The sequence below is a fragment of the Sinocyclocheilus grahami genome, unplaced genomic scaffold, assembly GCF_001515645.1.
Source record: "Sinocyclocheilus grahami isolate Dianchi unplaced genomic scaffold, SAMN03320097.WGS_v1.1 scaffold1.1, whole genome shotgun sequence".
NCBI classification, from domain to species: domain Eukaryota; kingdom Metazoa; phylum Chordata; class Actinopteri; order Cypriniformes; family Cyprinidae; genus Sinocyclocheilus; species Sinocyclocheilus grahami.
The window spans coordinates 3,304,669-3,331,091 of NW_015505180.1; the positions used below are offsets into that span (position 1 = coordinate 3,304,669).

Consider the following 26,423-nt stretch of genomic DNA (forward strand, 5'->3'; position numbering starts at 1 on the left):
CAATATGGGGGAATAGTGTCACACATTCACTAAGCTGCCGTTAGAAGCTGTGGTTGCTATAGAAAGGACTGCACATGTGCTTTGGTTGGCATAGCCTGAAAAAGCTTTTTTAATGCTATTTGAGCACAAAACAAAATTTGACAGTTTTGTCAGATTTCATTGGTGATGAAATTTAATCATATACTTGGTGAATAGCTTTGGTTTTGACATTTCCCCACTACATGACTGAAAAAGCTGCTCAAGAGGCATTTCAAAGATGGCCACCAAGTTGCCTTGACTCTGGTGGAAGGAAGTAGAGATGCCTTGTCTTTTTTTATTTTTTTACAGTCTATAAATCTCACAGCAGTTCATAACTATATCATGTTTTGCCAAATTGGTGGTTAATTTGTAGGAATTTATACAACCCCATCCATGCGTTAATCATACTCATTCAAATTCGTACGAAAAATCGCCATCTTGTAAAACAGTCATGTTTTCTTGTGAGACTGGGTTCTGGGTTGGTTAATTAATCTACAGCTAAAATAGGCTAAAATGTTCAACTTATTTATTTATTTAGTATGTAGCTGTAGTATGTAGCTGTGGTCGTGATACAGGACCTGATCAGATGATCAACCATTATTATTATTTTTCTCAGATAATCACAGGCTGGCTCAAAATATTAAGCTCATCTGTTCTAAACGCGCCTTGGGTGCACGAGCGCATCAATCACCTCTTATGTTACTGGGAGGATCCCAATAAATGACGTTATTGCTGGCGTACGACTGCAGCCTAATTAGGTTTATACTAAATAAATGCACATCCAATGGGCAAACAGTCCAAGCGGATATTATGAGCAGCCAGGGAGATATCAAACCCACTAAATCACTCTTATGATTCAATGCGACATTAGGTTGACACTGAGTTGTTGACTTGCTTGCCTTTTTAATAACACTTTGGCTTCACGATCCAAAAGTTCTGGTTGACCTAACAGTGCTTCACTTCAGAAGATTCTCCTCATTGAAACGGTGCAGGTAAGGTACTTTTGCATTAGATTCGAGGTAATAGTTTACTCAGAAAGAACAATTCTGACATAAATTACACAGAGGTTGTTCCAAACATGTGTGACTTTATTTCTGGAACACGAGAATATTAGAGACTGATAGCTTTTGTCACCATTAGGCTACATTCTTTTCTGTATGCAATTAGTATAGTAGTATACAAAGTGAATAGTGACAGGGTAACACCACCTTATGTGGAAGACTATTTTCACTTTTCGTTGAACATTTACTTCATGTGTAGATGCACAGGACACTTTTTATACAATCTTTCTTACGAAAAGTTTGACTAAAGTAATCATTACGCAGAAAATGTTCATCTAAAAGCCTTGTATGTGTTACCACGCGCCTCCGTTCAACAGGGCAAAACGATGTGGCTCGCGCGGACCCTCCTCGCTCTGGCACTTCTTTGCGCACCGGTTTCCAGCCTCTGCTTACCGACGTACGACCCCGTGTCCAACTTTCTTTGCAACAATGAAGTGTTCTCCGAGACAAATGATAACGGGCAACCAGCAAATTCCCTGCTGGACAGTCTAAACCTCCTGTACAAATCGGCACACGCGCTTTCCTCCGAGGAGCCGCGCGAGAGGAGGACGATACCCGCGTCCAAATACAGATACTTGAGCCAGACGCAGCTCAGGAGTAAACTGTACCGTAACAGTGCGAAGAGCGACCGACGCAGCCAGGTCACTCTATCCCTCGATGTCCCCACCAACATTATGAACATCCTCTTCAACATTGCCAAAGCCAAGAACCTGCGCGCAAAGGCGGACGACAACGCGCGCTTGCTGGCGCAGATTGGAAAGAGAAAGTGAACTCTTGTGTCACTAATTTGACTTGAATATATTTTTTTGTAACCTACTGAGGCATGTTATCTCTAATTTACTAATGTAATAAACGTTTTTTGTTCAGTTGCATAACAAATTAGCAATGCTGAAAATGAATGGAACGTATTAACAGGTGACATAATGGGGTTTGGTTTAAACGCGTTATGGTTTAGTCATGTTAGGCTTGTCACGTTTGTTAGATTTAATGCGGTTTAACAGAAAATTATTTCAAATGGGCTTATTAGCCTACCTACAGTAGTGAGACTCGTATGGCTTGTCAGCAAGATTGTTTGGTCAGTTTCTAAACTCAAGCTACAAAGAGACATAATGATTGGAGTATATCATGTCTCACACCTCTCCCTTTTCATTAACACAATTTGTCTGTACGTCTCAGATGAAAGTTGTCCTGATTAGTGTTAAACAGTTACTGCTCTATAAGATACACGACTGGATGGTTACAGATATGTAAAGCTCTGAAAACTGGGTTGATAAATCCGACAGTTGAATATTTTTGTACTGAAAACAATTATTTTATCGTTTAATAAATAAATAATTGCAAATGTAACAAAGCGTCCATTCGAAGGTAATTGTTTCGAGACATAAGAATCTCTCTCTCTCTCTCTCTCTCTCACTCTCACTCTCTCTCTCTCTCTCTCTCTCTCTCTCTCACTAAACACATCACTCAACTTTTCGCAGCTGCATTCAAGACAGACTAGTCAATGCAATAATTATAGAGAAGTCTACTTCTGTTGCAGACAAATAGTGTTGAATAACAAATATACATTTGATCACTTTTTTTTTTATTCAGATAGACTCAACATTTTGGTGAAGACCGAAATTAGTCCCTCAAAACAAATATTAAAAAGAAAATTATATAGAGATAATTCTAAATAATTTATGATATTACAATTCATTCATAATGTTATATTTCACAAAGTCTTAGCATTTAAATATTGTGTAAATTAAATCTAAATATTTAAAACTATATATATATATATAACCCGACTTTTCAGCATAGACTTTTATTTTGAAGCGTGATCTCGGTGGGCGCCATCTTCACCTCAGCCAGCTCACGACATACGTCACTGTAGTTGACGTGGAGGAAAAGAGCGTGAGTGACTGACTGATCATCTCGTTTACTGCTCTCAAACATTCCGCAACATGATCAAGAAGTTTGACAAGAAGGATGAGGAGTCTGGTAAGAGCAATATTAAATACATGCTGACACATTATAGATGCAGTATTCTGTTATTAACCGCTTATTTCCGTGGCCGAAATGATGACGGCTGTTTTGCTAAGGAAGAGTGTCTGCAGGCCACAGCACTTCTGTCATTGTAAATCTAACTTATTTAACTCTAAAAAAAAATGAATGTGCATGTTCCAGTTTTGTACTTAATTCTGCCTTTGAGTGGCGGATTAACTGTGTGATACTACAGTAAACTGCAGTATGTGTGTTTAATCTTTAATTGGGAAGCTAATATGCTAGCAGTTATCTTTATTGATCTTCAGCAACTTACAAATATCAACGGTGAAGATCCTACATTTGCTTCGTGTTTCCCCCCCTAATAAGCTTTGTATATATATATATATATATATATATATATATATATACAAAGCTTATTAGGGGGGGAAACAGTAAGAACGTTTTATTTGATGAGGAATGGAAATATTTGCACACGCCACCGATATTACCTTATGAAAATCACTGATTAATGTTTTGTTTGTGTCTCAGCTTGACAAAGGACATGACTGGTAAAGAGGATGTTTACAGAGGACCGGCAATCAGAGCTCTCTGCAGGATCACTGATGTGAGTCTCGACTGTTTGCAAACTCATTTATCTCTGTGTATAGGACACTTAATTTGCTGTTGGTGAGAAATAAACTATATAGAAACTGCTGGAACTGATATAAATCCTATATGATCCTTCCAACTGTGCTTCTTCCATCTTGTCCATCAGACCACCATGCTGCAAGCTATTGAACGATACATGAAACAGGCCATTGTGGACAAAGTGCCCAGCGTCTCCAGCTCTGCTCTGGTCTCCTCACTGGTAAGATCACAAGCTAGTATTATTTTAGTGACATATACTATTATAGTATTTATCAATATTTTAAATGTACTGTATATAGTTTGAATTTACATTTTAGTTTCTTTTTTATATTTATTCGTTTTTTATATTCGTTTTAGCTTTTATTTTAGTACTTTAAACATTTTTAAGTTTGTCAAAGTTATTTTATTTCAGTGTATTTCATTTAAGGGAAAATATTTTTAATGATTTTAGTTTTTAGAAACAATAACAACATTGCTAATGACAGTTCAAAGGGTGAAGGGTGTCATTTTCATGGCGCTAGCAGCACAAAACAGTATAATATTATCCAAAACACTCTTACCACCCTTTCTGTCCCATCCCCATCTGTCATTGTTAATATAAACTAGTCTGTTTACCGCTTAACTGTTTATTACGCTTATTCCCATGATGGATAATTCTGGATAATGAAGCTCTGTTTGTGTATCTGTTCTTCAGCACATGGTGAAGATGAGCTTTGATGTGGTCAAACGCTGGGTCAATGAAGCTCAGGAGGCGGCTTCGAGTGATAACGTCATGGTGCAGGTTAGTTGTTTACATCCATTGTCTGATGAGTTGATGGTCTTTCTTTCTCTAATGAAATGGGATCTTTCTCCACAGTACCATGCGCTGGGTCTTCTGTATCATCTGAGGAAGAATGACCGTCTGGCTGTGACCAAGATGCTCAACAAATTCACCAAATCTGGCCTGAAGTCTCCATTTGCTTACTGCATGATGATTCGCATTGCCAGTAAACTGCTGGAGGAGACAGAGGGAGGGTATGTGTATTGGACCTCAGTTTTTTTCAGGCTCATTTAGGCGATATTAACGTTATGCAGTTGCTTGTAATGTAGACTTACCTAGTCTGTCTACATGTGGTTTAACAGACATGATAGCCCGCTGTTTGACTTCATTGAGAGCTGCTTGAGGAATAAACATGAGATGGTGGTTTATGAAGCGGCCTCTGCCATCGTCCACATGCCCAAATGTACCGCCCGTGAGCTGGCTCCTGCTGTGTCTGGTTAGTCTTTCTTCTTTGCTTTCTAACCAGCAGACACAACAGAGTACACTAGATTCATTTGGTCTTTCTTTCTTTCTCTTTCCATAGTTCTCCAGCTGTTTTGCAGCTCTCCTAAAGCAGCTCTGCGATATGCAGCTGTACGGACCCTTAATAAGGTTGGTTTGAATAGGATTTAGTTTGTAACCAGTTGGAGTATCTATCAGCTACCACATGGAGACACCAAAGAACACATTTTTATGTTCAAAGGCATGGTTTTATCACACAAATAGTGCAAAAACTACATTCTAAATAGGATGAAATTGAATTCTGAATTTTTTGGCATAAAAAAAAAAGAGTTGATATGACCACTTTGGGGAAAAAAATACACAGGTGGCAATGAAGCACCCGTCAGCAGTGACCGCATGCAACCTGGACCTGGAGAACCTGATCACTGACTCCAACCGCAGCATCGCCACCCTGGCCATCACCACCCTGCTGAAGACCGGCAGCGAGAGCAGCGTCGACCGCCTCATGAAACAGATCTCCTCCTTCGTCTCTGAGATCTCGGACGAGTTCAAGGTGTGACTTCATGAACCAGACAGTGAATTTCAAGAAAATTAGAGAACAAACACATGCTTCAGATGCATATTCAATCATGTTTCAGGAGCTATGTACAAATATTATATTTTTTAAATGATCGGTCCAGTGGTAATGTTCTTGTAAACAATGTGTTTTCATAACCAAATGGCGTGTTTGTTTTCCAGGTGGTTGTGGTCCAGGCCATCAGTGCTCTGTGCCAGAAGTATCCCAGAAAGCACAGCGTGATGATGAACTTCCTTTCAAACATGTTGAGAGATGATGTAAGTTCATCCAAGGACGTGTGTTCCTCTGTTATTACACTGGAGTCTTGTAATCTCTTTTCTTGTGCCAAACCACATGACCAGATTTACACTTGATATCCTTAATACCTGGTTTACTTCTGATCTGTATTTTAATTATTATTGCCAAAAAAAGCTGAAAAACATTTACTTTTTCTATTAGACGGGTTTCTTTTTTTTTCTTTTGCAGGGTGGATTTGAGTACAAGAGAGCCATCGTGGATTGTATCATCAGTATCATAGAGGAAAACCCAGAGAGTAAGGAGACAGGCTTGGCTCACTTATGTGAGTTTATCGAGGATTGTGAGCACACCGTACTGGCCACGAAGATCCTCCACATGCTGGGGAAAGAGGGGCCACGTACCCCCACTCCCTCCAAATACATCCGTTTCATCTTCAACCGTGTGGTGCTGGAGAGCGAGGCGGTGCGGGCAGGTGAGTGATCTTGCGTGACCTTTGACCCATGTGTTAACCTCCTTGCAATGAGCTTTTAAAGACCTGCTCGTGCCACCTTAAGATTTTAGGAAGCTTGTGTTTGTAATATCCATTGGTACAGGTTTTTTGTTTGAGCGTCACACACGTGTCCCAGTAATTAACTGCAGTCAGACTGCAAGTAGTAGTAATTTTAAGCAGGGCTGATAATTTGATTCCAGAGACTAAGCTGAACAGCTTTAGGACATTTAAGCATTCTTCTGCTCTGACTCTCCTCTCACGTTTTTCTTCAAAGCTGCTGTAAGTGCACTGGCTAAGTTTGGGGCTCAAAACGACGACCTGCTGCCAAGCGTCTTAGTTCTGATGCAGAGGTAGGCCTGCAATGGCTGGAAGTGTGTGTGTGGAGGGAGTGAGTGTTTATACTGGTAATTTGAGTATTAGAGTAAGGAAATGAACAAAGATGTGTTTGGAAATCAATGCAAATGTTTGTTTAAAAAAAAAGAAAGAGAGAAAATCCTCATTAAATAAAATATTGAATATATGAACAATAAAATTTGGGTTTTTTTTTACTAAAAAGAGAAAATCCTAATTTATTTGATTGGATTAAAACAGTGATGCAAAGCAGAGAATAAAACTATTTTACCTAAAAAGTGAAAATCCTTGTTTAAATGGATTAAAATTGTTTCACATGGAAAAATAAAGTAATATATATTTTTTAAAAAGTCTGTATTTTAACCACTTTTACACAAAATTGTTTAATTACCAGAATGTAAGAATATTGTCATGTTAATGTTGCTTATTGCCCATGTCTAGAGAGAAATGTTTTAATGTGCTAATTTACTGTGTGTGTCTGACAGGTGTATGATGGACAGCGACGATGAGGTCAGAGACAGAGCCACATTCTACATGAACGTCCTTCAGCAGAAGCAGAAGGCCTTGAATGCCGCTTACATCTTCAATGGTGAAGGGTTGCAGTTGTTCTGGATATTTAAGATTCTTAATGTGTATCTGATATTGTATTTGGTTTGATTTAGCTGATGTGAGTGAACAAGGGTTGTTGAATGGTTTGAATGCAGGTCTGTCCGTATCTGTCCTTGGACTGGAGAAATCCCTCCACCAGTACACACTGGAGCCCTCTGAGAAACCGTTCGACATGAAGACAGTTCCCTTGGCCACTGCACCCATCACCGAACAGAAAACAGGTGTGAACCTGAGCTTCAGCAGCCCACACTGCTTATGATCCTGAGGCCAATAACTTCATTACTCATCATAATCCATTGCAGAATATTTTCATAATTATGTATGCTCAAAAAACGTTTCGTTTACATTCTACCATTGTTTGGCCTCTAATTTGGATGCTAATCATCTTATGCCTTTTAGGGTAAATCGCAGAGCTTACTCAAAACTGCTCAAATTGCACAAGCTCACTTCATTTTTCTCTTTCATGCCAGAAATCACACCCATGGCAACAAGCAAACTACCTGAAAAGCTTGCACCTTCCCGCCAAGACATTTACCAAGGTAAGAAGATTAGCTAATTAGCAAAACAATGCATGTGGCATCATTAAACCTGTCTGAAGCAAACTGTGCCACATTTCAACTGGTCCCCTTATTTTTCTCCCTCAGAACAACTTGCAGCCATCCCAGAATTCCAGGGCCTGGGTCCCCTGTTCAAGTCGTCTGAGCCGGTTCAGTTAACAGAAGCAGAGACGGAGTATGTGGTGCGTTGTATCAAACACACTTTCGCAAATCACATGATCTTCCAGTTCGACTGCACCAACACGCTGAACGACCAGCTGCTGCAGCGAGTTCTGGTCCAGATGGAGCCGTCCGAGTCGTACGAGGTGCTACATTATGTACCTGCACCAAGTCTCCCCTACAGCCAGCCCAGCTCCTGCTACAGTCTGGTCCGGTTACCAGAGGATGACCCCACAGCAGGTCAGACATGATCGATTCGCAGTATGATGTCAACTATTCTTGCTTGGGCAGATGTTAATTTTATATTTTGTTGTTTGCATTTGTCTTAGTCTCTTGCACGTTCAGCTGTACAATGAAATATCTGGTCCGGGACTGTGATCCCAACACGGGAGAGCCTGACGACGACGGTTACAACGATGAATATGTGGTATGTGAATTTTCTAAATCAGTCCACACTGCTGAAAATGGGAAGATTATCAGTGGCCATTCCTCACTCAATGTCTTGTTTCCCTCTCAGCTGGAAGATTTAGAGGTGACAGTCGCTGACCACATACAGAAGGTGTTGAAACCAAACTTTGGTGCAGCGTGGGAGGAGATCGGAGATGAGTTTGAGAAGGAAGAGACATTTGCTTTGGCCACAGTCAGGACTTTAGATGGTAAGATTGCTAAAAGGAATAGTTAACCTCAAAATGAAAATTTGCTGAAAAATTTACTCGCCCACGTTTTTTTTCATTGGAAATTTAGCATTGCATCACTTGCTCACCATTGGATCCTCTGCAGTGAATGGCTGCCGTCAGAATGAAAGTTTAAACAGCTGATAAAAACATTGCAATAATCCACACGACTCCAGTCCATCAATTAACATCTTAAGTTAAAAGCTTCATGTTTGTAAGAAGAGTTTTGTGGCTGGAGATAACAGAATGTGAAATGATCATCTCTTTATTGTGTTTGTCTTCACAGAGGCAGTAAATAACATTATCAGCTTCTTGGGCATGCAGCCTTGCGAGCGCTCGGACAAAGTTCCTGAAAACAAGAACTCACATGTTCTGTTCCTAGCAGGTATGTACTGACTTCATCACTCCAGTTTTGCAGTTTTGAGAGAATTTTAGTTCCTGTATTAATTTTCTAACATAAGCGATGAGGTTAATGATCTTGTCTTTCTGAAGGTGTGTTTAGGGGAGGTCATGATGTATTGGTGAGGGCACGTCTGGCTCTGGCTGACGGGGTCACTATGCAGGTGACTGTTAGGAGCACAGACGAGAACGTGGTCGACGTCATCCTGGCCTCTGTCGGCTAAACGAGTAATGTTTGAGTGACCTGGTCACATGCCAATCAATCTGGGTCATTGTGCTTTTATATGTATCTATATAGTAGCTCTATAACGTTTCTCACAACCAATTTTGTGGCTTGATATGAATTCTCGGAATCATCCTGTTTCTGTATTTGGTCTGTTCCGTTTCTGAGAGATGTCTAAAATACTGTGCCACTTTATTTCATGTGGAAGAGATCTAAACATTGTTTCTCTGGTATTTGAGCTGTTTTGACGTTGTGTCACGGCTCAGGGGGGAAAAGTCCTTTACTACAAACCTTTTCATTTATCAATAATAAAACAGAAAGAGTACAAAACTTGTATTGTTTTTTTTCAACACAAAACCTGAGACAATTCATACAAATACCTTTTTAATTGAATAAGTATTCATGCATTGAACACAAATGTATTTACAAGTAATGGCATTGTATTTGAGCAAACTCTGTTGTAATGACTGTTTGGGTATTTGGTGCAATACTTTCGGTTTCATGCATTTAAACACATGACTGACATTTCAAACACTCTGTGGTTTGTTAATAAATGGATTTGAATATTTTCTAACAACTTATTTGAGGCAGTATTCCACTCCGTTACTTATCTCAGAATGAGTTGATAAAGCTAAGGTAGGCATTAAAGAAGCCTGTGGGATCCTCCAGCTGTGGATAATGACTCACATGCTCATCTAGAACCGATACTGTGGATCTCTGCACTAGTTTCCTGTAAGTAAGGAACAAAGAGAAAAGTGGTTATAAAAGGACATGACTGGTAAAGAGGATGTTTACAGAGGACCGGCAATCTTGTTCTGTCTTTGCTCTGTCACAGCTTAGCTGTTTCATCTTTGTTTATAGGATTTGTTTCAACTTGAAACCACTGGTTTTACTTATAATAAAACCATGCAGAGACACAGATAGTGCAACACTACTCCTAAAGCCCGGGACACACTGCATGATTTTCTGCTGTCCCAGACGAAAGATTAGCATCGTGAAACAATCATGGTGATTTCTATGATCGTGGCTCCTAAACGGTGGCCCTATGTCGTACAGAGAGAGGTTCAAAGACGGACATTTTCACGGTCTTGTGACCAAAGATAGCCTACGATCATTTTCTGTCAGTGTCAGAAATCCAGCATGATCATCGCACAGTGTGTTTGCTGCAGCTATTAAAAATGCAACACGGCGCTAAAACATAAAACTGCTTACCTCAAGCTCTTATCCCTCCCTCCCTCTTTCGCCGCTTCCACTTTTTTCAGCACACATAAAAACTACAACCGCCAAACATCATGCTCATCAGATTCATCATGCTCTTTTTGTTTGTGTGTGTGTTCGTGATGGTGATTTTTGTGGCATTGTTCCGCCATTAGATGGCGACAAGAAAGACAGAATTACGAGTCAGTAGTAAAGACCTTTATATTGAAAGAAACTGAAACAAAAGTTATTTTTACTTTTAATAACAGCTTGTAAGATGCAGTTAACAAACACACTGAGCATCGGAAATCACCCTTAACAGATGAAAGGACAGTACGACAAAGATATCGCTTTCCTCAGTGGACATTCAAGCTAATGTTTTATTGTGAATATGAGACTGAGCTGAAGAATGAATGCTGTATCAGATGCAGGTAAACACACTCGCTCAGTCCATCTCTCTCTCATAATACTCGACTTCACATAATACACTTCTTTTAATACAGTAATACAATGTGCTTTCTTCGTCACTAGTTCTAAAGTGACGTTTTCGAATTAGTTACTGAGGCTTGAGCTCAGCTATTAAACTGCAAACAGAGATTTGAATCCATGGCGGAAGGAAGTAGTTCCACACAAAAGAGGGTTTTGAAAGATTCCGTTGTTTTTCTTATGCATTTACACACTCGTGCTGTCGAACTCTTCGAACGAATTTCCCCTTATTTACCAACAATGACAATAATAACTTAAAAGTTAGTTTAAACTGACTTAATAAATATAAATAACTTACTGGTAGAGCTGGATAAACTCAGGATGTGGATTAACTGGATCTAGTGGTCCATAAATCATGTGCACTATAAAGTAAAAAATAAAAAGTGATAAATCAGTGATATTTGCAAAGAACAAATGGTCAGGATGTTCTACATTACACAGCCTGACGTGATTTATTAACTAATCACCTTCCGAAGCAAAAAAAAACTATTCACAAAAAACAATACAACCCTCCTATCCTATAATGAATGTTAACATGTTTTTCGTGCTGCACTGCTTGTATAATATAGTATGCTGTGCAATACTTTACTGCATTCAACAATGTAAATGTTCACTTAATATATACTGTCACCTCAAACACTTATTGCCTGGGGTGAAGACAACCTAAGCAGCTTCCATAGTCATTTTTATTGGATTAAACTACTTAGCCTCAATAGCACTGCCCATGGCCGAGTTTTTAAGCAAACCACCGCAGTGAGTCATATTCACACACCTCATTCTGGTAGTCTGACGGTTACTCCAGCACTTTGTACCACAGTGTGAATGGTGTGTATACTCACATGGTGCTGAAGTGGAGGTTAGAGTCCCGACCCATCTCTCTCTGTGTTTCAGCCTCTGGTTAATGTACTGCAGGATACTGGGCAAGACACAACAAACGATATTTGGTGACCGTTATTATTAAAGGCAAAGCATTGCAGGTGCAACACATGGAGAAGTTTGGACACCTGTCCATGACCAGATTTCCATCATTAAAGCGAATGCCTGTCCACATGTCCCAGAACTCGGCTTCTGTTGGCTGGGTGTATGGTCCAAACACATCCCTTATTCTGTAGGGTGAATATATAATATTTGCAATTGAAGACTTTAGGTCACAGCTAACATGATTGAAGTAAATGATTTATGACTGTGTAAAGTACAACAAATAGTTTGAACTGTGTACTAGAGAGCATAAAACTAAACACTACTCCCATTCCGGATGCTCCACTCACCCTCTAGAGAAAAGCCGGAAGTTTATTAGGCGGGTAAATACAGGTGAAATGAAACCAGAGTCCTTCAGCACCTAGAGATGGCAAATGATTGTAAATATTTACTTCTCATATTTGAAAATGAAAACAAATATGTCTTTATAAAGTTCACACTCACTTTCTGAAGGAATCTTGGATAATGAGTCTCAGGGAATATTCCTTTAAAGATTGAAAACAAAATGAACAAAGTTATGAATCTCCATTCAGATTTCAAGAATATGTATTCGAATTTTCTGACCGCATAAAACTCTAATGTACCTCCATTTGAGAGGCAGAGGCTGTTTATCGTGATGTGTCCGCTTCTGTTATGGTCACTCCTGTGTGTTTAACTGCATGTGAGAGCCACCCAGATCATATTGACAGGAACATTAAGCTAAATTATGCCAAGAGACTTTTAAGGATCATTAGGGCTCACCTGTACAGTAACTCGAGAGCTACAGTGTCTCCGTAGTCATGTGACAGGATGTTGATCCTCTGCTCTGACAGACCCAAATGAGCAACCAGGGCCTCCACCACACTGGCCTGCTCGAAGATGGAGTAACGGTGCGGTCGCTGGAGTTTGTACGATAGAAGTAATGATTAAAATTATGGATAATAAAATTGATTCTTTAAAAACTGTAGTTGTAATTACTGCATGAGTTTCATCTCACCGGTTTGTGTGAAAAACCAAAGCCCAGGAAGTCGAGAGCAATGACTCTGTTAAAGCGTTGAGTCAGAGAATCCCAGATCTACAAAACAACAGAATGAGATTCAAGAAACATAAGTAAAAGCGCAGTGTCCAGCCACTGTCAATAAATTGCCCTCAGCATTAAACTATTGCTGCTTTATTGAAATGTTAATGCAGTTTTATGCCACAAAATTACTTTAAATGGCGCTCTGCTCACTTACCTTATACCAGTCATAGCTAGAAGTAGGAAAACCATGAAGCAGCAAGAGGACATCAGAGCTTCCCACGACACCAAATGACTCTATTGAAAAACGTGAATACAGTACATTATTATGTGTATGTATTGTGTATGTGTGTATGTATATATATATATATTGTTTCAACCAAGTTGATGGCCCCCATTGACTTCCATTGTATTTTTTTTCTCCATATATGGAAGTCAATGGTGACCATCAACTGTTTGGTTACACATATTCTTCAAAATATCTTCTTTTGTGTTCAACAGAAAAAAGAAACTCATACAGGTTTGCTATAACCTGAGGGTGAGTAAATGATGACAGAATTTAGATGTTTGGGTGAACTGTCCCTTTAAAGGCTGAACCAAAATTAATTCTGACATATTCTGCTGACATATCTTAATCCAAAACCAATTAAATGGTGCGTAATGGTAGCTTTTTGCTGGTCAACAAAACAGGCACAGGCACATTTGGCAGCTCCCCCTTGTGGACATTATATCTACAGTATATACACTGTATATTTCATGATATATTATATGATATGATATGATAGGTGAATAATTTTGATGAAAACCCCACTTTAATTCAATATTATCAAGAAATCAAGTGATACATTGTAATGTTATATTACACTTTTTTGGATCATGTTTAACATTGCCATACATCACTCATCACTCATGTTTTTCCTCATTTTCCAAGTATATATTTAATAGTAAACCCATATATTGTGATGCTTGAGATTTAAATTGACAAGCTTCAGTCATGTTCAGTTCCCTTTGTTATCTAAAGGACATGGGAACATCGTAAGTAAGCTATTCATGAATGCCCCACCCAGTGCAACCAAATATTTCAGAAACTGACACCATATAAATGTTTATTCATATACTAGTTTAGGCTAAACACATGACTCTTTTGATACAGGTTTTGATCAGCATTAGTACTAATCTGTTCTGTGTTCCTAATAGACTTTAGTCAGGCAGACACCATATTGAATTTCATATTAAAGTCTTTATGGAGTTTTTGTGTACTAACAGTGTTTTTGGGAAGATGTTGCATCAGCTGAACAATTGGCATTTTGTTAAACTGCAGTACAATCCATTGAATCCACTATACTTGTGTATACTTGTGTAATGTTTCATTCCTGTCAAAAATTAAATATGACCAGTGAAAACACAGTCACAACAATATAAAAACGCTGTTTAATTGTGAACAACAGCAATAAAGATCACTTTAAATGAAAAAGAAGCATTACAACAAACAGTCTTATGAAAAACCTTTCTTTCATGTTTTATTTATTTGCATGTCGCCCATTTGTGACTTTCAGTTCAACACGTCACACATTTTGTCATTCTTACCCCTTCAGTTGAGAGATGAAAATTCCTCAATTCACTGCTAGATTCAATGTTTTCCTGCTTGTTGAGATTCTGACAAAATCATAGATTTGTTTTAAAATATATCAGATACAATCTCATTAGGGATGACAAAAGATGGGACACCCGAATCTTTCATTTGGTCTCAAGTTTAAGGTTATTCATGATATTTTTTTAGTTTATTATGATAAACATAATGATTATGATGATAACAAAAATCATAATATTATTATGATAACATAAAAATCATTTAAATATTTTATAACAAAAAATAACAACTTTTATACTGAAGTATGAAACTAAAGTGTATAGGAAATTTGTGTCGTCTCACGAACAACTGACAAAGTGTAGCATTTTCTGTATAATTGCCTGTTCTTGGAATATGGATCTAAGGAAGCAATTCCTATAAATCTTATAAAGTAGAATAACAAGCAGTGTTTTTCTCTGCTGATGTTGTCGTGACACTGTTAGAAAATTAAATAATCTACTGGATTCATGTTTGTTCATAGACTAAACAGGACAAAATATAGGGCAACAAAATTCTAAAGATAGATTTATAGCGATATCAAAATGCACTGATTGTATAGGACTTCAATTTGATTAACGAAATAAATGCACATGCATAAATTCACACTCTGCATGTGTTGTGTTTATATGTGTGAGTTAATGCTACAAAAGAAATGCTCTTTGTGTGAGATGCTGATGGTCCAGTGGCCAGAGCTCTTGGTGTCAAAACTAAACCTGGGGCACGTTCAAGCTCAAACCGGTGTGCACCGTTTTGCTACGGTTTCCGGTTTGAACGACACGTTTCCTGGAAACGGTGTGCAACGGGGTTTGAGATGCGTTTTCTCTTGTTTGGTGGGTGTGTCAAGCATGTCAGCCCAATCAGCAGCAACATGTATGTAAACCACGCGGTATTAAAGAGACAGCTCGCACAATGTAATTAACATTCAAATAAATTCACAAGAGCAAGTGTATTGTTTGCACATGTTTATTTACATTAAAGGCAAAATAACTGAAATAATACAGGCACAAGTATATATCTGGAACTTCTTTAAGTCTGTCTAAATATCATTTAGTAATTGCAATGTCTTCTGGTCCATATCCTTTCCTTAGGAAGGTGTGCTAAATACTGATTAATGTAACATAAAAATACTATACACATTTATATATATTTTGATATTGTATTATGGCGTGACACTTTCATAAACTTTTCTATACCCCTCTGATTATATAATGGCAAATATTACAATAGCACAACAACAGTGATCAGCAATAATGATAAGCCTAATACTCGCAATAAAAATAATAAGGTCATATAGATCATAACACAGTCTCGGAGGTAAGAAGTGGATTAGGCTATCCTTTACCTGAAATGTTTGTCTTTTCATCCTGAAATGCGAGGCAAATGTTGGCTCACAATAATTAGGAACCACAGTTTCCACAAATCCCTTCATTTGATTGGGATGTTGGGATCTTTTATTCTGGATGGCAAGGGTATTAAACACATATTTATACCGATTTCATCAGGCTCCGAAAATTCTTCAAAAAGAACACAAAGAATGGCCTTCTCAGCTGCCATAGGTGCAACTCTTGTGTCATCAGAACAGGGTGTTCAACGCACCACCGTTTCCGTTTAAAATACGTTTTGCAGCGTTTTGTCGAGGCTGAACGCAGCCCTGATGCAGGAGACCAGAGTTCAGAGTTCATCCCCGCTCAGCTGTGGTTGGAAAGGAGTGAGAAATAAGTAAAAATAAATAAATAATACATTTAACCGAGTGGGGGAGTACATGGGTATAAACAGTCTTTAAATAGTCGTTTTGGAATGTAGTCGATGACTCAACGTGACGCTCCTTTGGTTAAAATCCGACTCGTATGGCAGAAACTGATAAGCAGTTTTCCATCCGCTCCACTAGGCGGCGAAAGCGAGTTGCAGGTTCAGTCTGATGTCTTCGGATGCTTGCAACAACACGTGTAAGTTAGACTGTTTTAATTAGCCTACAAATCCTGCAGGTGCCAGCTCAGTGACAGAATCAACAGCACATATTCCAGCCCATAAACAAATAAAACCGACACACACTGCGATGAAGTGAAGGAATCGAGTGTCACTCGACTCACCTGTAAGTAAGTCTACGACTAATACAGTGCGGTGTGTTGCATCATCTGTGCGCGGACACTTCAAAATGAACGCACATGGGCTAGTCTATAACTTTATTTTTTGACGGGGTCTTCTGCAAAGATTGATCAGAGTTTGTGTATATGCTGCTGCTGCTGCCTTGCTGAACTCCCTGTCGGACCTTCAGATGAATCGTTGTTCATCATATCAGCATCATATTATTATTATTATTGTTAATGGGACAAATACGTTTTACAACATATTACACCACACATTCAGAAAGGGATAATTCAAAAGAGAGGCAATAATATACCAGGTAGTCTACAGAAGAAAATAAACAAATAGATAAAACAGAAAGAAATGCTAGAAAAGGGGGGGAAAAATCAACAGTAATCAGATTTTTTTTTTTTAATTTTCTAAAGACAGATTCCAGATTCCAAAGGGTTTGGTGATGTGTGGAGAGGCAAAGAATTTCTCCAGAACATTTAACAATGTATCATTCTTTTAGTTACTGGCTAGCATTAAAGATTTTCTCAGTGACTCCATTTCCATTATAAATACTTCACAATTCGGTATGCGTTTTGCAAATGTTAGTTTTATGAGATATGTGAGATATTGTGTTCGGGTTAAAGCATGTTGTTAAGAAGTTGTTCAAGGATGGGTAAGCACTTCTCTTCTCGTATGTGTGTGTCTAACTCCAGTATTACTAAATGGAATGGCGCTGTCTCTTGCACTTCACATGATTGCTTGTAAATATTTTTGTATCTTCAAATTACAAATTACTCATTTTAATTAAATACATTTCTCACAACAGTATTTTGTATTTTAATTAAATACATTTGATGAGCAACTATTTGTAATTTGTAACAAAATAGGCTACTTTTTGATGTATTTGTACTCATCTCTGTCACTGACCAGGTTTGAGTGCTTTGGGAACGAAGAGGCGTCTAACTGACCAGAATGTGTCCGAATCAGCTGTGCCAATACGCTTAGACCAGAGTAGGCTTGGGTGACGCTTGGACATGCAGGTACAAAATGCCATTTCTCCCAACTTACTGGACTGTGTCCAGAAGCAACACGCTGGAAACACGTCATACGTTACGCGTCCATCCACACGTCATCCCGTTAGCTGACTTTCTTGCAGGTGATCTGCCTCAAGAACAACTCCTAGGGGCACCATTCTCACACTTTTTATTTGCTGCTCTCATTATTAACACTCCACTTTTATGAGTTAATGAAAGTAAGAGTACCTGCTGCGGAGAACATTGACACTGTTCTGGTTTAAACCAAGTGCCTGTCAGTAATATATATATATATATATATATATATATATATATATATATATATAAATAAATACAAATAACCAAATTGCCAACAAACATGATTGAAAAATTTGTAAATGAATAAACATCTACTTAAATCAGAGACATACTAGAAGCATCTTGTAAGATCTTTTGTTCTGTGTCTTATGTTCACACTGTGAGTTCAACATATTTTATCTTTATCAGTTAAGAGCAGATCTGGATCATTTACGGTAATTATACTAGAACCATGTTGCTCTGTTGGCCGAGACCCTGACAAAAATATAGATTTGTTGTAAAATATATGAAATTTAAATCTCAGCCGTCTCACCTACAACTGGTCAACATGAGTTTGCCATTTCATGAAACTCTTGAAACACATTGGCCACAAGAGGGAGCTGATGATCAGCTGTCTGTCATTTGACTTATAGACATTTAATTGAAAAATAAAAAAATATATATACATTTAATGGTATGAAAATGTTAAAGTATGTGTGACACTTGACACTAAAATTTGAATGAAAACTGAAGTGCATTTTCCCATCCGCTCCACTAGGCGGGGTAATCGAGCATCAGGTTCAGATCCTTGACAACATGATGCTTCTTCATGACCGATGTCATGACCCCTGCAGACTTTCTGAAGTACAAATCCTGCAGTCACTCAACAGCACATATTCCAGCCCATAAAACAAATAAAACCGACACACACCGTGATAAAGTGCAGGAATCGATTGTCACTGAAAAAATAAAGCGTAGACATGCTTGATGATGATATTCAAGGAAAAAGTGTGACTCATCTGTAAGTCTCTGAAAATGTTCAATTGAATTATTAACTACTATTTAGAAATGTTGTCTTTGCCCTACAGAATTAGAGATGTGTGTGGACTGTTAACACCCAGCCAACAGAAGCATGTGGACAGACATTGACTGTAATGATGGACATCTGCTCATGCACAGGTAATGCATTTCAGTGTGTGTTGTTGGCTTGTAAATGTGTAGGTTACCATCCATTTTTTGGGGGGGGAAGGGTCATTATATTTTAAATGTTAATAATCTACACAAGATTTATATTGGCTATAATAAATTGCATATAATGTAAATAAATAAACCCATATATATTAATTTCCAACTTCTATTTTGACAATGTCGGAATGTGTTATTTACATGACATTTGTCATATGTGACCCTGGACCACAAAACCTTAGTCTTAAGTCGCTGGGGTATATTTGTAGCAATAGCCCAAAATACATTGTATGGGTCAACATTTTTCTTTTATGCCAAAAATCATTAGGATATTAATTAAAGATCATGTTCCATGAAGATATTTTGTCAATTTCCTACTGTAAATATATTAAAACTTAATTTTTGATTAGTAATATGCATTGCTAAGAACTTCATTTGGACAAATTTAAATTTAAAGTTAAATTTTTTTGCACCCTCAGATTCCAGATTTTCAAATAGTTGTATCTCTATATTTCGAAAAATTGACCCTTATGACTGGTTTTGTGGTTCAGGGTCACACATATTTAACCTGGAGACATATTTACTCCTTTGGCTTGCCATATGGTGGATGCATTTGAAGGCTGATTGATTATGTGGCAGCCGTTTTCAAAACCATACTTTTGAATAAGCACCCATTTAGTCAGAAACTTGACAGCTGGATCGTGCTCGAGTTGTTCTGTTCAGTCAGTTCTTTTTAAATGGTCTTCATCACACAAATCGTATTAGTTCTTGAGAATTGTAATAGCTGTATGGATTGCTTTTTGTATGCTTGTTTTGGTCATTTTTTGAACAACAAACTGTTCTGCATTTACATTTGCAAAATCTGACATTTATAATCTAAAGTGTGCTCAACATGAAAGAAAACACGGCCCTCAGGTTACGCTAAATATCAATTTTTATTCTTAAAAACCATACACGATACTCGACAAGTTTAAAATGTAAGTTAAGTCACGATATCCATTTACATTGCGCAAGATAAACAGACATGTTCTTTTGTTTCCAAACTTAAAAAAAAAATCCTTAAAACAGATGGATAAACATTCGTTCCCATTATAGGAAGACGCTATAGAAAAAAAAAAAGTTATGGATTTTTTAAAATATATCTGCTCTAAATTGCAAACTTAAGCAGTTTTTTATTTATTTATTTAATAAACATGAAAAACGAAATAACTTAATCCTTAAAACAGATGGATAAACATTCGTTCCCATTATAGGAAGACGCTATAGAAAAAAAAAAAAGTTATGGATTTTTTAAAATATATCTGCTCTAAATTGCAAACTTAAGCAGTTTTTTATTTATTTATTTAATAAACATGAAAAACGAACAAACTTATTCAAAAGAACAAAAAAAATGTGCAATTGCGATGACTGAAGAAATGAAAATCTCTTTCCCCTGTTTTTCTTCCTTTATTACACCCTTAATGAACCAACGAGTGGAGAGAAGCAAGTCTGAACTGGAACCCTGCTGCCAAAAAATAAATCTACTCCTAAACATTACAAAAAACACAAAACATGTTAGTATTTTGACCACAAGTTTCATGCTATAAGCCACCCTGAGTGTTATATTACTTGGAGAACCAATCACGACCCACCCACCCGTGAATATAATTTATGTAAAATCCCTGTAGGTCTGGTTCAGCAGGTTGAGATGTCATTTCCACATAAAAATACAATTTATATGGTATCAAAACGTTCCTTGGGAATCAGAAATGAAGTACCCTGTGCTGTGATACCAGTGTTATATGCATGTTTTCTTAAATTCGTCATTGTTTCTTTTGTGTTTCCAGTATTTCAGGTCTTAAATATATTCTACAAACAATTGCAGCATGTCATTTCCACATAAAAATACAATTTATATGGTATCAAAACGTTCCTTGGGAATCAGAAATGAAGTACCCTGTGCTGTGATACCAGTGTTATATGCATGTTTTCTTGAAAATTCGTCATTGTTTCTTTTGTGTTTCCAGTATTTCAGGTCTTAAATATATTCTACAAACAATTGCAGCAATATTTATGGAACATGAAGGAAAATATAAAGTAAAAACTTTATAATTTTTCCATATGCTCAAAATATTTTTTTCAAAATCAAAAAAAAAAAAAAAAAAAAGGGAAAACAAGTTACTCATTTTCCTTTTTATTTTTAACCAAGACAAAAATGTACTACCTAAAAGACAATCTTAAATGCTTTACTTTTTAATCATTGCATCCTTTTCAATTCAGTTTTCTAGGTTTCAGTCTGAGTAAACAAACTTATGATACATTGGCAGGAACTTAATGTCTTGATGTCAATGAACTGACTGTGGACCATTTCAGATTCAGACGCATTCATTTTTTCTTTAAAGGCGGACCTGGTGTGGCCTCCACATCAAAATCACACCATTAAAAGCGTGAAGACTCCAGCTCCAGCCATTTCAAATACTCAACTTCCAAACGAGAATGAGACATGAAATTGGAACTCAAAAATAAACCCAACAAAGTCTTTAAGGGGTGAAGTAAGTATAAGAGATTTATGGACAGAGATCCTCCAGTCACCTGTCCAATGAAGGAAAAAAAAAAAAAAAGCCTTAGTGTTATTTGGCTTGAGGGTTCTATGCATCTACAAATATATAACAAATAAAACTTGCAGGCAAACATAGTTCGGTTTCCATAGAAACACCTTTTTTTCCTGAAAATACAGCAGTATCTGAAATATTTCAATTCATTTGTCCCCATTTCTCTGCATCAGGAAGCTCTTCCACCAACGAACAGAAGAAAAAAAAAGTATCTACACACTTTGTAAACAGACCTGTGTCTTCCAAAAAAACAATTCAAAATATTAACAGCCAAATGATGCAGAAATCAGTGTTTGAATAAGTAAAGGGCAAAAAGAACAAATGTACAACACATCCAGATAAAGAGAAGCAAAAGCTAAGAGCTAAGCTCCTGAGAGCTCCTTGGTGCCGCCCCTCTCATCCAATCAGTTCTCCAGGCTTTAGTCTCTGTGGAGACGAGCAGGTGTTGTGTGTCGTACCGAGGGGCGGAGCTGATCAAAGGGACGTCTCTAGGCTGTGCATGGGGCTCCCGGGAGCTGAGGGTGTAGCTGGTTTGCTGGGATCGAGGAAGAGGTGGATGCCGCTGTCTACGGCGTTATTGTTCTGATTGGGTGAGGGTGGGGGAGGCGGCGTGGGTGTGGCATTTCTCTTAGTGGGGGCGTCATCTTCCGCATCTGTGTCATCGATGAGGGGGATGTGGGGCTCCGAGTCCTCTATCCGGAACTCCGGATGGGTCATGAAGTTGTGGATGGAGGTGCGAGATTCTGGCTTCTCCAGGCCCTCATAGGGCGACAGCGAGCTGCGGAATGCATTCACCACTCGGATCTGCAGGAGAATGGGATGTAATGTCAGCCTTGCCACTCAGAGAGAGCTAACGCTTGTTTGCACACATGTACACAACAGGCATACAACGTGAATCACTTTTTTTTTATTTTTTTTTTTAAGTACAGGTTAAACCAAAGGCCAAATGGGCTGGTTTTAATTGATGAGTGGCGAGCAGTGAGGTTAGCGCACCAAAACCGTCTGAGAGAGGAGTGTGTGAGCGGTCAGTGTCGTGCAACTGAGAAAAAAACCTGATGCTTGTTACGGTGAGCTTATCCTCTGACCGAGTGACAGTATATCCTCTTTTCTTAGGCTTGAGGAATAACAGATGCATCAAACTGGAAAGAACTTGGGTGTCTTGTCAGTTGTAAATCACAGAAAGCCAATTTTTCAAAATGCAAATAAGAAAGAGAGGGAGGGAGAGAGAGGCCAAAGTAACCCCAGAGGACACAGCTCAACACATGAGGTTAATATTTTCAGGCATGCTTGTATTGGAGGGGAGGGATCGATCACTGATTATGTTGTGAAGTAGAGACGCAAAACTTTAAAGCAGCCAAGCAATTTAAGCTAACCAGCACAAGTAAATTCACAAACGGTCTAGAGACTGGACCCATGCAGAGCAGCACTACCTTGTTTCTCAACAGAGGTAAACCTTTGAGTATAGCCCATGACACATTTCACAGAATCTAAGGAGGAATATGCGGCAGTCAGTACCCGGTTTCCTCATGTCCAATATGCTTTTCATTAGCAGGAAAATCAAGACCACAACAAGAGACAGTTTCAAACAGAATACAAAGTGCCCTGAAAAAAGGGTTTGTGGACAGCCAGGACCTGATGAAAGATGGAAATATTGATGTGGTTAGAATCGAGCTGAAAGACAAACAGAAATGACATGATTCCACCAGCTTTTCATCCAGTCACAGATCTTCCCTGTAAAATAATGAAGTTACATCAACGAAGACAGACAGAGGAAAAAGAGGATGATAAAACTGGCACCGAGTAGAATATGAGACAGCGTGATAAAGAGAAAACCGTGTTGAGTACGGACAGTAACGCCAATGTCACAGAATGAGTGAACGAGCAAAAGCCGACGCCACAGGAAAGGTGAACTACAGAAAGAGGAGAGGAAGTTCATTTTTGTCTAAACTACAGCACAACATCTCGTAAAATCATATCGTTCGATCCTACAGAAACCTGAGATACTTACCAAAACGCCGCCTTTACAAATGTCCCACAAACCCATTCACAAGACCAATTTGGTGCGATTGGTCGGGTTATCAGTGACCATGGGCGTATACTCAAAACATTTACACGCAGTAGACTGAGCACGCGCAGGGCTGCAGACACACCAGACGGGATTAGACAACGACTCTTCATCGGTGAGAACCCAGCCAAAGCCATCAAACACAGAAACCTTAACACTTAAGATACACAGCCGTTAACATTGAGAAGCAATGTGGAAGATGTTTTGAGATACATTTCGTTTCGAACAAGAGAGCGAGAGAAAAAGAGAGAAGGAAGGACATTAGGAGAAGAATGAAGACCGTTAGGCGAGAGGAGGAAATGTTAATTGTCATGCACTAATAAACACGCACTCACACCCAACAGTGGCAGAAGCGGTGTTGAAGGCAGTAGCAGGAGATAAGGCTACATGTGTAGGGCTAGAAACATTGGTTACATCGTGCTGTTGGCTGGTGCTGGAGGGCTGGCGCCTGACGGCCGCCTGAAAGGAAATTCCACTCTGGAACGCACTCACAACATCCATCTGGAAGGAATCAGAGAGTGTGATAGGCCCAGAGAACGCACAGGAGAGAGAGAAAGACAGAGTAAGAGGAAAAAGTGAAAAGAAGAGGGATAGAGAAAGAAGGGCACCCATAAAAAGAAGACAGGGACAGAGCAGCTGAGGGAGAGAAGGAAAAAAAGGCACTGAATTAAAAGAACCTGACCTGACATTTGCCTTTAGCATTGATCGGCTTATTGCACTGACAAACTGCATTAATAAACCCTCTTCCACCAGTATAAGGTCACCATAAGTGGCGGATCGATTGGCGGGAATACTAACTCAAACCATAATCAGATAAAATTAAGCAAGGCGGGCGTTTGGGTTCCTGAGCTTGGACTGCAGAGTTGTGTGGTTTTCGAGAGGTTACCTGAGTCTGAATGCGGTTCAGACCTCTGAACCAGAGGATCTGCCCCCTGCGGAGCTCTCGCTCAGCATGGTCAATTTCATCCAGGTCATCCAGCTCCTCCAACTCCTCATCTGGGATTTCTTCCTTCTGCGTTCCATGACCAGCAGTCTTCAGGAACTTCAGCCGGCTCGTAGGGATGGAGGAGATGATCTGAATGAGGGCGTAGATATATATCAAGTGGCCATTCCATACAGAAAACAAAAACTTTATGCTCTCAGCCCAGTAATTTAGTTCACTGCCTTTAGGGGGCACTGCTTTATCACAATTGAGGGGTTTGGATTGGTGTTTTGAGAGCAAGTTACAGGTTACAAGAATCTGCTTTGTATAATATAGGGAGGAAAAGTCAGATGATGCTCACCTGTCCCCACAGAAGACATCCAAAGCCTAAGAAGACACACCATAGCCACTGCTCAATATTCAGCCCCACACAGCTGAATGGCTTTCCTCCAAATTGCACAATCACAATCTTAAGTGGGAAAAAATATATAAATAATTTTTTGTTCAGGACATGCTTAGGTCACACTAGCATCTATATCTGCTATGATTATGGGCGTTCATACAGCAATTTGTAGGACTGCACACCTGAATAAGAAAAGTCCCAAAGACGATGGTACAAAAGATCAGATTGTTGAAAATGCCTTCAAAAACATTTCGTTCTCCATGGATCTTCCGGGCGTTAATTTCATTAAACAGCTGCATCATGACAAAGGTGTTGAAGACAATGGTGTAGTGCTCAGAGGGAGGAGCGTGAAGAGGGGCGTTACGTCCACTGTCGATGTCGAATATCTTTTCACCTGAGAAATGAGCAGAAAGTAAAACATTGTAGCATTGGAAATAAAACTCCCTTGAAGGACACAGCCCTTTGTGCATTTACTATCCACCTTATTTTTCAACGCGGAAGTAAGCCGTTTTCTGTAAATGTGCAAGACTTCCAATTCTTTACCTGCTGTATTGAAACAACAAGAATAATCAAGTGCAGTAAACGGTAAAACTGTTACAAACCGGTGTTTATAATTAAGACAATACATTAAAATAATAGGGTAAGAAACACCAGTTTGCAATATCAAACAAGCTGTTTTGTACGGCTAAAAATAGCTTGAAGTGGATGAGGTGGGAAGCCAGACATTAAACTTACAAATGGGCGCGGGCCCGCTCTTACAGCAAAAACAAGGTGGATAGAAAGGGCACAGTTGACTGACTCTTACAGCAAAGGTGCAAGGTGGCAAAACTATTAATTGCTTTCTTATTATTTACGTTATTTTAACTTGAATTTCCATTTGCTTAATGCTATTATAATGAGCATGACTTGGTGTATGTGTTGTTAGTTTTTACCAGCAAAAAGTAGAGTGAAGATGATGGTGAGCTGGTAGACCGCATGACCCAATATGTTCTTCATCATTGTCCGGGAGATGAGGGGTTTATTACGGCCGTAAGGCTTCCTCAGCAGAAGAGATTCAGTGGGGGGTTCAGTGGCCAAGGCCAAAGAGGCAAACGTATCCATAATCAGATTTACCCATAACATCTGTACCGCTTTCAAAGGAGAGTCCTAGGAGAGTGAGAGATAACAGGAGGTGACCGTTCTTGACCTCATTCACTGCTGCCACCTTCAGAACATTCAAGAACTCCCTTTCAGCTATACATTTGAATGAGTACGGAATCCTTCACTGAGGTTTTTTTTGGATTTTGGGGAAAGAATTCTGCATAATGAATTTAAAGATGAGAATCCTGAGCTGAAAAAAAGAATCAGATTAGACAATATTTATGACAGGGTCTGATTATAAGTGGGCCTACTCATGAGCAATATCCAGGGAAAATTACACACAAAACAAGCAGAACACCTGAGGCTTGAGGCCACGCCCAGCCTTGGCTACTGACAGCAATGCAAAGTGCAAATGTAATCCTCCCATTCATTATGCAATAATACAGGACCTCAACTGCAATCAGCTCGACTATCATTCCATTTAACAGAGGAG

The 26,423-nt window shown here is 38.8% G+C and overlaps 4 protein-coding genes and 1 long non-coding RNA gene across 8 annotated transcripts in view; 3 read left to right on the forward strand and 2 right to left on the reverse strand.

Moving 5' to 3' along the window:
- The first annotated feature begins 811 nt into the window (after nucleotides 1–811).
- Nucleotides 812–2,354, forward strand: LOC107595855 (urocortin-3-like). Its single transcript, XM_016286471.1, has 2 exons — nucleotides 812–1,010; nucleotides 1,397–2,354. Exon 2 carries the CDS (start codon nucleotides 1,406–1,408, stop codon nucleotides 1,847–1,849), a length of 444 nt encoding a protein of 147 aa, XP_016141957.1. The 5' UTR covers nucleotides 812–1,010; nucleotides 1,397–1,405; the 3' UTR covers nucleotides 1,850–2,354.
- Nucleotides 2,355–3,022: 668 nt separating this feature from the next.
- copg2 (COPI coat complex subunit gamma 2) lies at nucleotides 3,023–9,559 on the forward strand. Its single transcript, XM_016282079.1, has 19 exons — nucleotides 3,023–3,054; nucleotides 3,594–3,669; nucleotides 3,820–3,912; nucleotides 4,387–4,473; nucleotides 4,549–4,706; nucleotides 4,815–4,948; nucleotides 5,036–5,103; nucleotides 5,318–5,506; nucleotides 5,692–5,787; nucleotides 5,996–6,239; nucleotides 6,532–6,607; nucleotides 7,094–7,197; nucleotides 7,313–7,438; nucleotides 7,688–7,756; nucleotides 7,862–8,173; nucleotides 8,263–8,360; nucleotides 8,451–8,589; nucleotides 8,894–8,992; nucleotides 9,100–9,559. The coding sequence occupies exons 1-19, from the start codon at nucleotides 3,023–3,025 to the stop codon at nucleotides 9,228–9,230; spliced, it is 2,331 nt and encodes a 776-aa protein (XP_016137565.1). The 3' UTR covers nucleotides 9,231–9,559.
- Nucleotides 9,560–9,618: 59 nt separating this feature from the next.
- mest (mesoderm specific transcript) lies at nucleotides 9,619–13,191 on the reverse strand (the record flags this gene model as incomplete). Its single annotated transcript, XM_016282174.1, has 10 exons — nucleotides 9,619–9,959; nucleotides 11,211–11,274; nucleotides 11,752–11,828; nucleotides 11,917–12,018; nucleotides 12,181–12,251; nucleotides 12,335–12,375; nucleotides 12,475–12,533; nucleotides 12,632–12,768; nucleotides 12,867–12,944; nucleotides 13,105–13,191. Coding segments are annotated over 10 exons (834 nt in total), but the record flags the coding sequence as incomplete, so codon positions are not given.
- Nucleotides 13,192–16,425: 3,234 nt separating this feature from the next.
- The window catches only part of LOC107585481 (uncharacterized), a 43,067-nt gene continuing 33,069 nt past the window's right edge, over nucleotides 16,426–26,423 (forward strand). The window contains exons 1-3 of one of the 2 annotated variants that reach the window (XR_001609255.1): nucleotides 16,426–16,613; nucleotides 17,524–17,633; nucleotides 18,773–18,863. This is a non-coding gene — a long non-coding RNA (uncharacterized lncRNA). The remainder of the gene's footprint in view (nucleotides 16,614–17,523; nucleotides 17,634–18,772; nucleotides 18,864–26,423) is intronic. The other variant, XR_001609250.1, reaches the window with a different exon arrangement.
- LOC107585291 (plasma membrane calcium-transporting ATPase 1) overlaps nucleotides 21,244–26,423 on the reverse strand; it is a 39,724-nt gene continuing 34,544 nt past the window's right edge. Inside the window, exons 17-22 of one of the 3 annotated variants that reach the window (XM_016272283.1) lie at nucleotides 25,783–25,996; nucleotides 25,033–25,244; nucleotides 24,809–24,916; nucleotides 24,412–24,600; nucleotides 23,940–24,026; nucleotides 21,244–22,264 (exon numbers count right to left, since the gene is read on the reverse strand). In XM_016272283.1, coding sequence (XP_016127769.1) covers nucleotides 21,935–22,264; nucleotides 23,940–24,026; nucleotides 24,412–24,600; nucleotides 24,809–24,916; nucleotides 25,033–25,244; nucleotides 25,783–25,996 — 1,140 coding nt within the window. In that variant the 3' untranslated portion in view covers nucleotides 21,244–21,934. Of the gene's footprint in view, nucleotides 22,265–23,860; nucleotides 24,027–24,411; nucleotides 24,601–24,808; nucleotides 24,917–25,032; nucleotides 25,245–25,782; nucleotides 25,997–26,423 lie in introns of all 3 variants that reach the window. The other 2 variants (XM_016272439.1, XM_016272362.1) reach the window with 2 other exon arrangements.